The following is a 12,756-nucleotide window of genomic DNA, read 5'->3' on the forward strand; positions in this document are numbered from 1 at the left end:
ATCTTTTTTATTTTTTAAAATGTTACTTTGACCGCATACACCTCAAAATAATATTACTTTGACACTATCTAGAACTTTATAAATATCATTTTCATCTTTTTTATTTTGTAACTTTTAGAACACTTTATAAAATGAAAATTTTCACCTCTCTACTTTTTAAAATGACATTTTGAGCCTCTACACTTTGAAACTTTATAAAATATCATTTTCACTTTTCTATTTTGTAAATTTTCATGTTAATCCTCTGTAATATACATAATCTGAATTTTTTTAATAATTTATGTTCGTTAACATAAAAAAAACTAATTTTTTGTGTATGTGTCAGTATAAATTTGAGATTGTCAACGTTTCGATGTAAATTTATAACTTCCATTCATGTTTTTTCTAAACTTGATTTTTTTATGTACGTGTCAGTATAAATTCGAGTTTATCTACCTTTCGAAGTAATTTTTTACGTTTTCGTGCATATTTGTATATATGTTTCTTACGTAGAAGTCGGGTAACATATATGTTTTTTATTATTTAAATTTCTATTCGTTAACTTAAAAATAATAAATATTATTTAGTTATTTTTATGTACGTATTGGTATAAATTGCAGTTTCTTCACGTTTTCAAACTTGTTTTTATATACGTTTGTTACACATGAATTTAATCACATATAATACGTTTTTATTCGACGGATTATTGGAGTTAGTAATGGTACCGAACTTGTATATATATTTACCAATAAATGCAACTTACAAAATGAATTGTTGACACCATAATAAGTGATAACACACATCGGGCAAAATCCAAATTGATAAATAATATGCAAGGTTATTGTTATTTTGATAGAGAATAATTTTTCATTTCTCAATATAAACCGTTATACAACCTATAAAAAAAAGTTATTTCTGAGTATTTCATTTAACAACTGTTTAAAAACCCAAACTTAATCATAAATTCAAACACAATTTCCTGTGATTTGTTTTGCCACATCTAACTCTCAGATTCTACCTTATTTCACATCACATAATCAATTCTGAAAAACACTCCACAGATTATAAAAATTAAAACACCATCCATCAACTTTTATACATGACAATTGACAAAAGAAGACATAATTCACCAATTCAACATCAACAAAAGAAACAAGACCCAAAGACATAATAATATTACAATGACCCAACAAAAATCAAACATGTTTATGCAATTAAAAGCAACAAACACAAAGTATTTCAACAACCATCATGAGTTAAACTCCACATCATCTTCAGATTCATGAACTGCTTGAAGTGGACCACTTCCAAATATCGATCCATTGTCTTCTGAAATAGTGTCTAAAGGACCATTTCCAAACAGACATACTTGTGGCTCTATACGATTCAGACGTTTGTATTCATCATCTGATAAACTCCAGCTGAATATGTCAATGTTTTGCCTTATTCTTTCAGGCTTCACACTGCATGGTAGCACACTCGTGCCTCTTTGAAGCCCCCACCTCAGAATCACCTATGCCAATCACAAATACATAATTACGTTTTTGCCCCTAATCAATGCTTGCTCCATATTTGTAACTATAATATTACATTGCCTTGTTTCTTTTCTAGACTGAATAAACTGTCTTAATGAGACTAAATATCTTATTTGTAGCTCTTGGAATTTGTAGGTAGATGTATTAATAAATTTGAAGCCAAAATCAAAACTTGATATAACAAAATAGTCAAATACAAAGATTGTAAAACAAGAAATGAGGGAAAATGAAAAGAATGAAGTGTAGTAGTACCTGTTCAGGTGTCTTTTTATGTCTATCTGCTATCTCAGCAACTACTGATAACTTCAACATTGGGCCATGGACTGATCTTGACCTTCTAAAAGATATACGAGGTGTTCCAGGTTCATCTTCTTCACTTGATCCACTTTCAGAAGGTTTGGGAGCTGAAGTTGGGACTCCTAATGGTGTGTGAGCAGATACATGTATGAATTTTGATTGACAAAACTTCACAAGCTCATCTTGCCTCCAAAATGGATGCAACTCCACCTATCAAAATAAATGATTATAAATATCAAGAAACGAAAAGGATTGATTGAGATCAAAGACAAAAAAAAAAAAAAAAAAAAAAAAAGAACAAACCTGATTGACTGCAGGTGTAATCTTGGCGAATTTGAGAAGTTCTTTCATTTGTTGTATATTGAAATTACTAACTCCTATAGCACGAACAAGACCCAATTCGACTAATTTTTCCATAGTTTTCCATGCGGTTTTCAACTTACTCAAGAACTGTCGATATTCAGAACCAGAATTTGCAGGAGGATCAGTGGCATCACCAAAAGCTGAGCTTTCAGGCCAATGCATTAAGTAAAGATCCAAGTATGAGACACCGAGATTCTTGAGAGAAACTTTAACAGAGTTTTCAATCTTGTTGGTTGAATTCATGGTACAATATAGCTTTGAGGTTAAAAAAAGATCCTCTCTTTTTAATGAACCCCTGAAAAACTCGGTTAGGGCTTCCCCGACTTCAGCCTCGTTTCCGTACAGGTGTGCACAATCGATGTGGCGGTAGCCGACGGATAGAGCTGTTTTTACTGCCTCCACACAGAAGTCGCCGCCACTCTGCCAAGTTCCGAGACCTATGGCCGGAATCTTGGCACCTGTATTCAACAGGAAATAACTCCCTGATGCCCCAAATTTCCCTTTCATCTTCTTGAATGATATAAAGGTATTCAACACGGAATCAGCGAAATCTCAAGTAACGAAGAAAACCCAAGTTGGGAAAGATGATAAGATATAACTGGGAGTCTAATTGGAAGAAGACAATAAGCGATTCAAGTGAAAGAAAGTTGAAGGTTTATTACCGCAGAATGCCTGACAGATGTTCGATGAATTGTCTGAAAGAGAAATAACAACAACAAAACAGTGATCTTGATTGAAAACAACTTACAGACAAACCAAAAAAACACTGGAGATGAATGATTGATCGAATATGCAATCCAAAAACACTGAATGCAAAAAGCCAACGAAATGGACCTTCGATCTTCACCAAAGATACGACCCTTGAGAGGAAATTGGATTGTAAAGACGATTTGTCAATTGAATGTACCTAAAATTGGACAAACTATTGGTAAAGAAAAAATATGGGTCAACAAGAACAGCCGACAAAGAGGAAGAAACGCCCAAAATGTAAAACAAAACAGTTCGCTGTAAAAAAATAATCTAATATTAATATAATCTTCCTCGTGGATATAAAGTACAAATGAAATACCAAATAAGACAAAATCCTTATTATTGATTTCTGACAAAACAATGGTGGGGTTAAAAAATTCAAGGGCTTAATACACTGATACACCTAACTAATAAGGTCTACTGAATCCATTTATCCAACACACAACCAACCAAACTTTTGAAATCTTGCAACGACTATGTGATGTGATGCAAGTTATGAAGCGAAGTAGAAGTACAGGAAGATTCTAGGAATTGTAGCCATTTGGATAGAAGAAGAAAAAAGTCATAGAAGATGTATTGTTGGGTTTGAATGGCGGCCGACCTTTGATTTAATGCGTAGGGAAATTTAAGGGTGTTAGAAAAAAAAACATGTAAACTCAATAACTTCAATAGCTTTCCTTCCATGATTTTAATTGTTGTTCAGCCAAAAATAAAAAAAGTCCAAGTCTTTTTGAGAATGAAAGGTGTATATTTATTACTAAAATATATGGTTTTCGTGTTTAAAACATTATTAGAAACGGTGGTGGGGGCTTAGGGGGGCCATGAACCCTAGCTTTTTCCTATTCTTAGAGGCAACGCTCATGCGCGTTAATCCGAGTTGGCACCATAATAATAGCGCACTAACGCCCTGAACATTGCCCCCAGGACGTGTTATCGGCCATTATGGTAGCCGACATGATGGTAATAACGGGAGCTAACGTGTTGTTTTCTTTGAATTTTCCCCCAAAACGGTCACAATTTTGACCGTTCACAAACGATCACAAAACATTTTAATTCTATATAAATACGTATACATATCTTATCTTTACCTACACAACATATATATATATATATATATATATATATATATATATATAGAGAGAGAGAGAGAGAGAGAGAGATAGAGAAAGAGAGAGAAAAAAAAAACTAGGGTCAAATGTTTCTTATATCTATTGTGTGTTATAATGCATCAAAAAGAATTTACTAAAAAATTAAATTATTATTTAATCAAATAAAGATATATATTAATTGATTTTCATAATTATATGTATATTAAATAATATCCACAATTATAATTAATTTTTTTATGAAAATTAATTAAATTCGTCATTAATATCAGCAGTAATATTATTTTATAATGAATTCGCATCTAGTTTTTCATGTATGGGTTCGCAATTTTTTTCATGACCCACTTACTTAAAATACAACAAAGTTGTCTACAACATGGAGACCGATAATGTATTCTAGTAGAATAAGAGTTTATTCTAAAAGAATGAGTATATTCTAACATAATGAGAGTGTATTCTATTAGAATACACTCTCGTTTTTCATATTTCATGCAACTTTGTTGTATTTTAATGAGTATGTCCATAAACAAAACATGAACCCATACATGAAAACTTAGATGTGAATTTATTCTGAAATAATGTTATTGTTGACATTAGTGAAGAATTTAATTAGTTTTCATTAAAAAAAATTATAATTATGGATATTATTTAATATACATACAATTATAGAAATCATTTAATATTTATCTTTATTTAATTAAATAATTATTTAATTTTACTAAATTCTTATTGGTGCATTGTAGCACATAATAAATGTAAGAAACATATAAACCTAGCCATATATATATATATATATATATATATATATATATATATATATATATATATATATATATATATATATATATATATATATATATATATAGGGCTAGGTTATTTTGTTTCTTACATTTATTGTGTGTTAGAATGCACCAATATGAATTTTGTAAAATTAAATAATTATTTAATTAAATAAATATAGATATTAAATGATTTCCATAATTATATGTATATTAAATGATATCCACAATTATAATTTTCTTTTTATGGAAACTATTTAAATCCGTCATTAATCTCAGCAATAACATTCTTTCAGAATGAATTCGCATCTAGGTGTTTATAAATGAGTTCGTATTTTGTTTCAGGACTCACTCACTTAAATACAATAAAGTTGCATGGAATATAAAGAGCGAGAGTGTATTCTACTAGAATATACTCTCATTCTGTTGGAATACACTCTCATTCTTCTAGATATGAATTCATTCTGAAAAAATATTATTGTTGACATTAATGACGAATTTAATTAGTTTCCATAAAAATGAGTTATAAGTATGGATAGCATTTAATATACATATAATTAATACTAAATTCCTATTGGTGCATTCTACACACAATAGATGTGAAAAACATTTGAACCTACCTCTCTCTCTCTCTCTCTCTCTCTCTCTCTATATATATATATATATATATATATATATATATATATATATATATATATATATATATATTCTTTTCAATTCCTATTCAAATTCAACACCCTATGGATCAAAACTCAAACACTCCTCCTCCAAACACAAACACATTCCCTCCTCCCGGTTTTGCACAATATGAGGCGTACGCGAACATCCTCAATTCATAAAGCTCACCATTTTCCGACAACTTTTTTTCGATCTTACCTCACCCCCACTACAATTCCATACACAAAACATTTTCAACACCTTTTCTTCCATGCCACAAACAACCACACAACCACCACCCACACAACAAACGGTTCCTGAGATACAAGTCGGGGGTAGTCGAAAACAAACGACCAAGAAAGGTAGAGTAAGAAAGAAAGGGAAAGAAGTGGCGATGAAGCAATCATAAGAAAAACCTCCAACATGATGGGCATCGGAGGAAGAGTATGTGTTGGCGGTGTCATGGTGCGAGAAATTAAAAAACCTAACAAAGGGAAACGATATGAGAAAAGTCGTTTTTTGGGAAGTTGTGATCGACAAGTTTCGCACAATTTGGAAGAAGGATGACACATAGCGCAACCAATGTATGTTTAGTGGCAAGTGGACTCAATTAGTAGGAAGGGCAACAAGTTTAATTCCATTTACAACAAACTTTTCTCGCACAAGCAAAGTGGTGCGACCGATTTCGATGTTTTTAAAGCGGCGAGGGACCAATATCATGTCAAGACGGGTCACATTTTCGAGAACGAAACAATTTAGGAGATTGTGAAGGACGAACCAAAATGGTGTAAAACACCAACATTATTGGAACAACAATCCAAGAGGTCTTGCGGCACGGGTTCGGACGACGTTTCCAACAAACACACAAACATCGACCTCAATGTCGACACCGATGAGCTCCTGGACGACTTCAACGACATCAAAGAGGTCTCCTCGCCTCAATGACCGATAGGGTGCGACAAGGCGAAGCGGGCTCAACAACATCCAGAGGAACGCGAAAGTAGACTTCGAGAGCACGCGGAACTGAAACAAAAATTTGACATCCACAACGACATCACAATTAAAGAGATATGACTTGTAACGTGGGCATTTGTAGTTTCCTACGTTAACAAACCGAGGAAGATCGCATGACGAAGGATCTGACAATTCTTCAAACTATGGAAGATAATATGTCACTGAGACAAGTGGCAGTGCTCCGAAAAATGAAGGCAAGGATCGAGCGGAGATATTTAGGCGACAAATAGTATATCACTTTTACATATTTTTAAATTAAGCATTGTTGTATGTTATTGTTCAATGTTTTTCTTTTTGCTTTGTAATGTCGTTTTTAGTTTTTTAATGTAAATTTAAATTTAGGATTTAATTAAATTATATGTGTTATTAATTTATATGTTTTTTTATAAATATTATGACATAAATAAAAAAATAAAACAAATTGGAAAAATAGAAATTAAAAACATAAAAAAAATAAGGAGTGTTATCACATGTTATTTGTTGTTGTCCATTTCCATATTGGATGTTATAACACCAGAGTGACTAGGATGATGATATGAATATTTTTGATGTGATAACATATAATAATATAATAACATGTTACCTACATCCAACAGCCTTAATATATACTTCCAAATGAAAATTAAGTTTTCACAGCTAGCCATGATAAAAAATTATTAGTGACAAAACTCTCATTGGCCTCTCAGAATATTAATTTGTTCTATCCATGCTGATATTATAAACGTACATTTATGTTATTTATTTATTCTAAGCGTCAATATTTACTTTATAAATGTATGAGAAATAGTTAATGTTTGGGACAAAATAAGCTAATTAAAAAAGAAAGAAATATATTTTTTTGGGAAAACAAATTTCTTATATGTTATAATTACAACACAGTGTCATTAGTTTTGTATTGCAAAACTAATATATATATATATATATATATATATATATATATATATATATATATATATATATATATATATATATATATATATAATCGACGAGCACTACTTTTATAAACGATATAAGAATATTTCATATGTAAGAATCGGAATCGAAAGTCGAAGCAAAATCCAAAATAAATGCGAGAGTCCAGATTTTTTCAAATTATATTCCAGAATTTGAAAGTCAAATTCCTAATGCTGAACACGGACGAAGAATCCGGTCCGAACACACGTTAATGGGCCAACCCACCCAAAAATTTGTCCAAAATATGTTTCCAAATTCTCTATTGGAGAATAAGTGGTCATTTTAAAAAAAGAAAAAAAACCTCAAAAATGATTAGATTACTCAATTTCTTTTTTTTTAAGTCGTATCTAAAAATTATACATATACATTATTTATCATCATTTTATTATTATATTTGTTCCATATTTATTGTCCACTTTTGATTTTTGAAGTCTTTATTCTTCAACGTTCACTTTAAATATTTTTGTTTTTGATATATAATATTTGATACAAAATATATGATCGGATTGTGTTTTTTAAAATATTTTTTTATTATAAGTTTCATCAACTAATACATAACACAAATAAAAATATTTAAAATCAAAATGATGAATGAAAACTTTAAAAGTGAAAAATTGACAATAATTATGAGACGGAGACAGTACTTTTTAAGAACACGGTTCATACATATTTTAATATACTCAAAAATCTAAATTTTACATGTATGCCCAAAGTTACACCCTTAGACTTTCAGAGAATAAAGAGTGATCAACTCATCATATTACAATATATCCTTTAATGTTATTTATTTATATTAGAATTCCAATCACAAAATGAGTATTATTTATTCTTTTTTTCAATTGCGTAGGAAAAATGAAAGTTAAACTTTTAAAAAATTTACTTGGATGTACGACTAGAAGAAAATATCAACCATTTTTTCACTGAATCTCCTATCCTAATAAAAAAGTACTTTTATTACCATGTGGCAACTCATCAGCCTCCAAACCTTCAAAATGAAATACTGAAAATACCCCTCAGTTTTATCTTCCCGCTCAAACAAAAACGCATCTTAGTATTTTTTCTAACTAGATTGCATAAAATCATGAATTTTCAAATTGTAGCCTCTAAAATCAGCAAGCAGATATTATGAAATTGATAACACCTGGCCTTCTCTTCTTCTATGAAGATCACATCGTTTGCCTTTCATAAGTCGAGGCTGCTCGCTAAAACCCTAAGACCTCACACCATCACTGCCACCATGGTGAAAACAGATATCAGGGAACTTCCCAGTCGTTGATTTTTTTTAGGATGTTTGGTAAAAGGAGAAGAAGATTAGTACAACTTGTGATGGTAACAAAGAAGTCCTAGAATTCAATACTAATATGGTACGGTTGTGAATTTGTCACATCCTTTCTTTTTCTTCTTCTTCTTCATCCACCATCTCTCCATCACTCTATCCCTCTATTATCTCTTTTCTTTTTTCGTCATATTCTCTTTTCTTCTAGGGGTTTTAAGTAGTTTACAACTAATTGTACAAAGTTAGATGGAAGTGTTGATGTTGATAATGGAGACGAAGATGAAGCCAACTAAGTGTGCACATATCCTCATTTAACATTCCAAAGATGCCTTTAACCACCATCCATTAGTTGACCTCCGTCATTTCAAGCAAAAAGGTGTCAAAAATAGGGAACCTAAAATAAATCAGCAATCAAATGGTCCCTCATAATTTGACGCCTAAAATTAGGTAAAGTATCAATTCAATTTTGTGATTGTTGTTTGTTATAAATATTAAATTTTAATTTGGTAGATTATTTAGACTCTGGAGTTAAATTTTTGGAATGGTTTACTTTTTTAAATGTTCTATAGAATTGTTGGACTTAAATTTTTCGATTATACATTTCTATGGATTAATAGAAGAATTTGGTGTTGTATTTTTGTGATTTTTACATAAACATCTTGATTTAGAAATCAAAATTTTTAAATTTGTAACATCTACAATTTTCATTGAGTTTTGAATTCTAATGTCTATAAATGTTTATTGTTCAAATTTAATTTGCTATCTGTTAAGACTTTGGTTGTTTGTAATTGTAAATTGTAAATTTTTTTATAAAAAGTTTAAAGCATGTCAATTTATTAATTGCTATTTCGTTCGAGCGAATGAAATTGAAAAATGTGTTTTCCCTAAAAATGAAACCAATAAATAGTTTCTTTAATGGAAAATGAAGATTATAAAGTAAATCATCTAAAAGTGACGTCTTATTTATCCTCTCTAATAAATAAAGATCTTTTTGTCACATGTCACATTCTCATTTATTTTGTCACATGTAATTTTATGGTTATTTTAAATTAATTTTTATTCCACGTGTCATTTTATGGTTTTTTTCATTTTATTAAATTTCAAATAGTATTTAAATATAATAATAAATGCATATCAATTTCATTAATAAATTCTCCTTCTAATTTCAAAATTACTAAATTAAAGATTCATTAATTTTCTTTATTTATTTGTCTAAATTATTTGATTAAATTTAAAAGAGAAAAAACAAAAACTTTAATTTTTATAATTCAATATTTTCTCACTTTTCTTATAAATTCAAACTTCTCAAATGTTTAAAATATTGTATTTAGTTTTTTTTAATAAACTCATGTAATACATGAGTCTCACTCCTAGTTTCTTTTTATACATAGAACTTCAACTTTATCATTTTCTAATGACAAAATTTCACAATTGGTCCATGTCGTTTACAAAATATCTCACTTAGAGGACTTCCTAGCAAAAAGTCACGCGACTGGTCCTTATGGTTTGTAAAATTACATGAAAGGTCCTCATATCGTTAAATCTAACTTTTCAGCTGTTAGATTTTAATGGAAAAAACTATTTTGCCCTTATACCAATATTGCAATACACTACAAACCTCAAGGACCATTCGTGTAATTTTATAAATTTGAAATTTTATGTATATATAAATTATAAATATAAATTCTGTATATATATAAATTATAAATATAAATTATATATATATATATATATATATATATATATATATATATATATATATATATATATATATTCAACAACTTGATAATTTTTTTAGGGCTACTGGCACAAAAACCCTCAAATTTGCACAAAATTGATGAATTTGCCCAAAGTTCAAATTTAGGTCCATTTTTGCCTTAAACTTGCATTTATTGTGCCGTTTTTGCCAAGTAGTCGGTTTCCCTTTAATCAACCGGTTACCCACTTGCTTAGGTGGAAGATACTTGGCATTTATCATTTAATAACTCTTTCACAGACATCCTCGTGTGCAATTGATCCCTTCGACCCCCACAGTTAGTCACAGACTACAACGGAAAAATGACAACTTCGTCTTCAAGATCAAGCTTTAATGGTGGTACAAGAATGAGGAACAAGAAGGTAATAAGATGCTACTGTGGTGATGTTTGTGGTGTATCAGTCTCATGAACACCTGATAATCCAGGACGAAAATTTTGGGGCTGCCCTAATTATCAGGTAAAAATCTATTTATTTTTGTACTAATTTCTCCCTAAAATTTTAGGGCTGCTCTAACTTCCCAAAGAGGAACGTATGTAATAGAACCCTAATTTTTTTTTTGTAGGTGGAAGGAGGCAACTGTGGTTTTTTCAAATGGGCGGATGAAGAACTAGGTCAAAATATCAAGATGTGTCATACAAGGAGATCAAGCCATTGTTAGAAGTGATCATAGGGTTGTTAATGGTTATATCGCTGATGCTAGGAATAGTGGTTATTAAGATGTAGTTTTGTTGGTTTTCCTGTATTAGTAATATGTTAAGGATAATCAAGAATTGTTACATCTTTGTAATGTTTTTTTTGAACGGCTGAATGTTACATGTTTGTAATGTATTAAGGGTATTAATGGTAATGTTATTAATGGTAGTTAATTGCTATCTCATGTATATGTTGCATGAATGGAAATACAATGAAAGTACATTGCATAAAAGGAATTGTACTAAAATACCCTTGGTTACACTCACAATGAAAGTAAACTTTGCATGAATGGAATTACACTAATGTATTAAGGGTATTAATGGTAGTTAATTGCTATCTTACTTTGCATATGGTTGAATGTTGCACTAATGGTATTAATGGAATTGAATGAGTGGAATTGCATTAATGGTATTAATGGAATTGCATGAATGGAATTGCACTAACTTGCATACGGTTGAATGTTGCATGTTTGTAATGTATTAGGGGTATTAATGGTAATGTTATTAATGGTAGTTAATTGCTATCTCATGTATATGTTGCATGAATGGAAGTACAATGAAAGTACATTGCATAAAAGGAATTGTACTAAAATACCTTTGGTTACATTCACAATGAAAGTAAACTTTGCATGATTGGAATTGCAATAACTTGCATAAAAGGAATTGCCCTAATGAAAGTACATTGCTAATGCTTAACATGTACTAGAAAATAAAATAAAAACATCATGGTTATCATAATAGGGGGCATCCATTATAAACCTTAATATAAAGCATCCATTACATAAGTTTCACTAGCATGTAGCAGCCATCCATTTTGTATACCAAAACATGTACCCAAAAGCCTAAACAATATCCAAAAAAGGCAAGCAATAATGTAACACTAAACAAATGGATGTATGCTGCAAGTAGTGGGTGTATATCAAAAAATAACCAAAAAGGGCTACCTATACAATTGCCCAATGATACCATCCCCACTTTTGCCCCCATATACCTAGGTAACTACTCCAAATCTAATGGATAGCTAGATGTGGAACCCCTTCCATCTTTGTCAAAATAAGGTTTCTTCAGCTTTTGCAGGATGATCCTTTCTGAGGGCTTTCTTGTCCTTCTAGGTGGTACATGACCTTCATCATTAGCATCATTTCCCTCCATATCTGCTGCATCATCCTCACCAGCACCATCACCCTCTCCATCATCCTCACCAGCACCATCACCCTCTCCATCACCCTCACCAGCACCATCACCATCAACCTCACCATCACCCTCACCTGCTACTTCATCAGCATCATCACCCTCACCATCACCCTCATTTTCCTCCACACCATCATTTATAAGACCATCATCTTCATTTCCTTCCATCACACCATCAACATATGGAATATCCTCAACTTCATTCAGGTTCAGGAATACACTCATTCTCAGACTGACTTTTTTTATTTGTACCTTTAAGAATAGCATCCATTGCATCTTCAACCTCATCAAGTTTTTTTGTCAGGTCAGGTTCAACTTCCTCAACACCTTTGTCATCATTAGCATGAAGAATACTTTGAATAATAGCATCCATTGCATCTTGGAATCCATCACTTTTCTGATAAT

The 12,756-nt window shown here is 30.9% G+C and overlaps 1 protein-coding gene across 1 annotated transcript; it reads right to left on the reverse strand.

Annotated features, from left to right (window-relative positions):
• Positions 1 to 1,020: 1,020 nt before the first annotated feature.
• On the reverse strand, positions 1,021 to 3,474 carry LOC145101399 (aldo-keto reductase family 4 member C10-like). Its single transcript, XM_079038589.1, has 4 exons — positions 3,009 to 3,474; positions 2,115 to 2,869; positions 1,767 to 2,021; positions 1,021 to 1,492 (listed from the first exon to the last, which is right to left on the reverse strand). The coding sequence occupies exons 2-4, from the start codon at positions 2,679 to 2,681 to the stop codon at positions 1,229 to 1,231; spliced, it is 1,086 nt and encodes a 361-aa protein (XP_078894715.1). The 5' UTR covers positions 2,682 to 2,869; positions 3,009 to 3,474; the 3' UTR covers positions 1,021 to 1,228.
• Positions 3,475 to 12,756: the final 9,282 nt, after the last annotated feature.

This window comes from Lactuca serriola, chromosome 4 (genome assembly GCF_051521515.1).
Source record: "Lactuca serriola cultivar US96UC23 chromosome 4, Lser_US96UC23_V15, whole genome shotgun sequence".
Classification (NCBI taxonomy): Eukaryota; Viridiplantae; Streptophyta; class Magnoliopsida; order Asterales; family Asteraceae; genus Lactuca; species Lactuca serriola.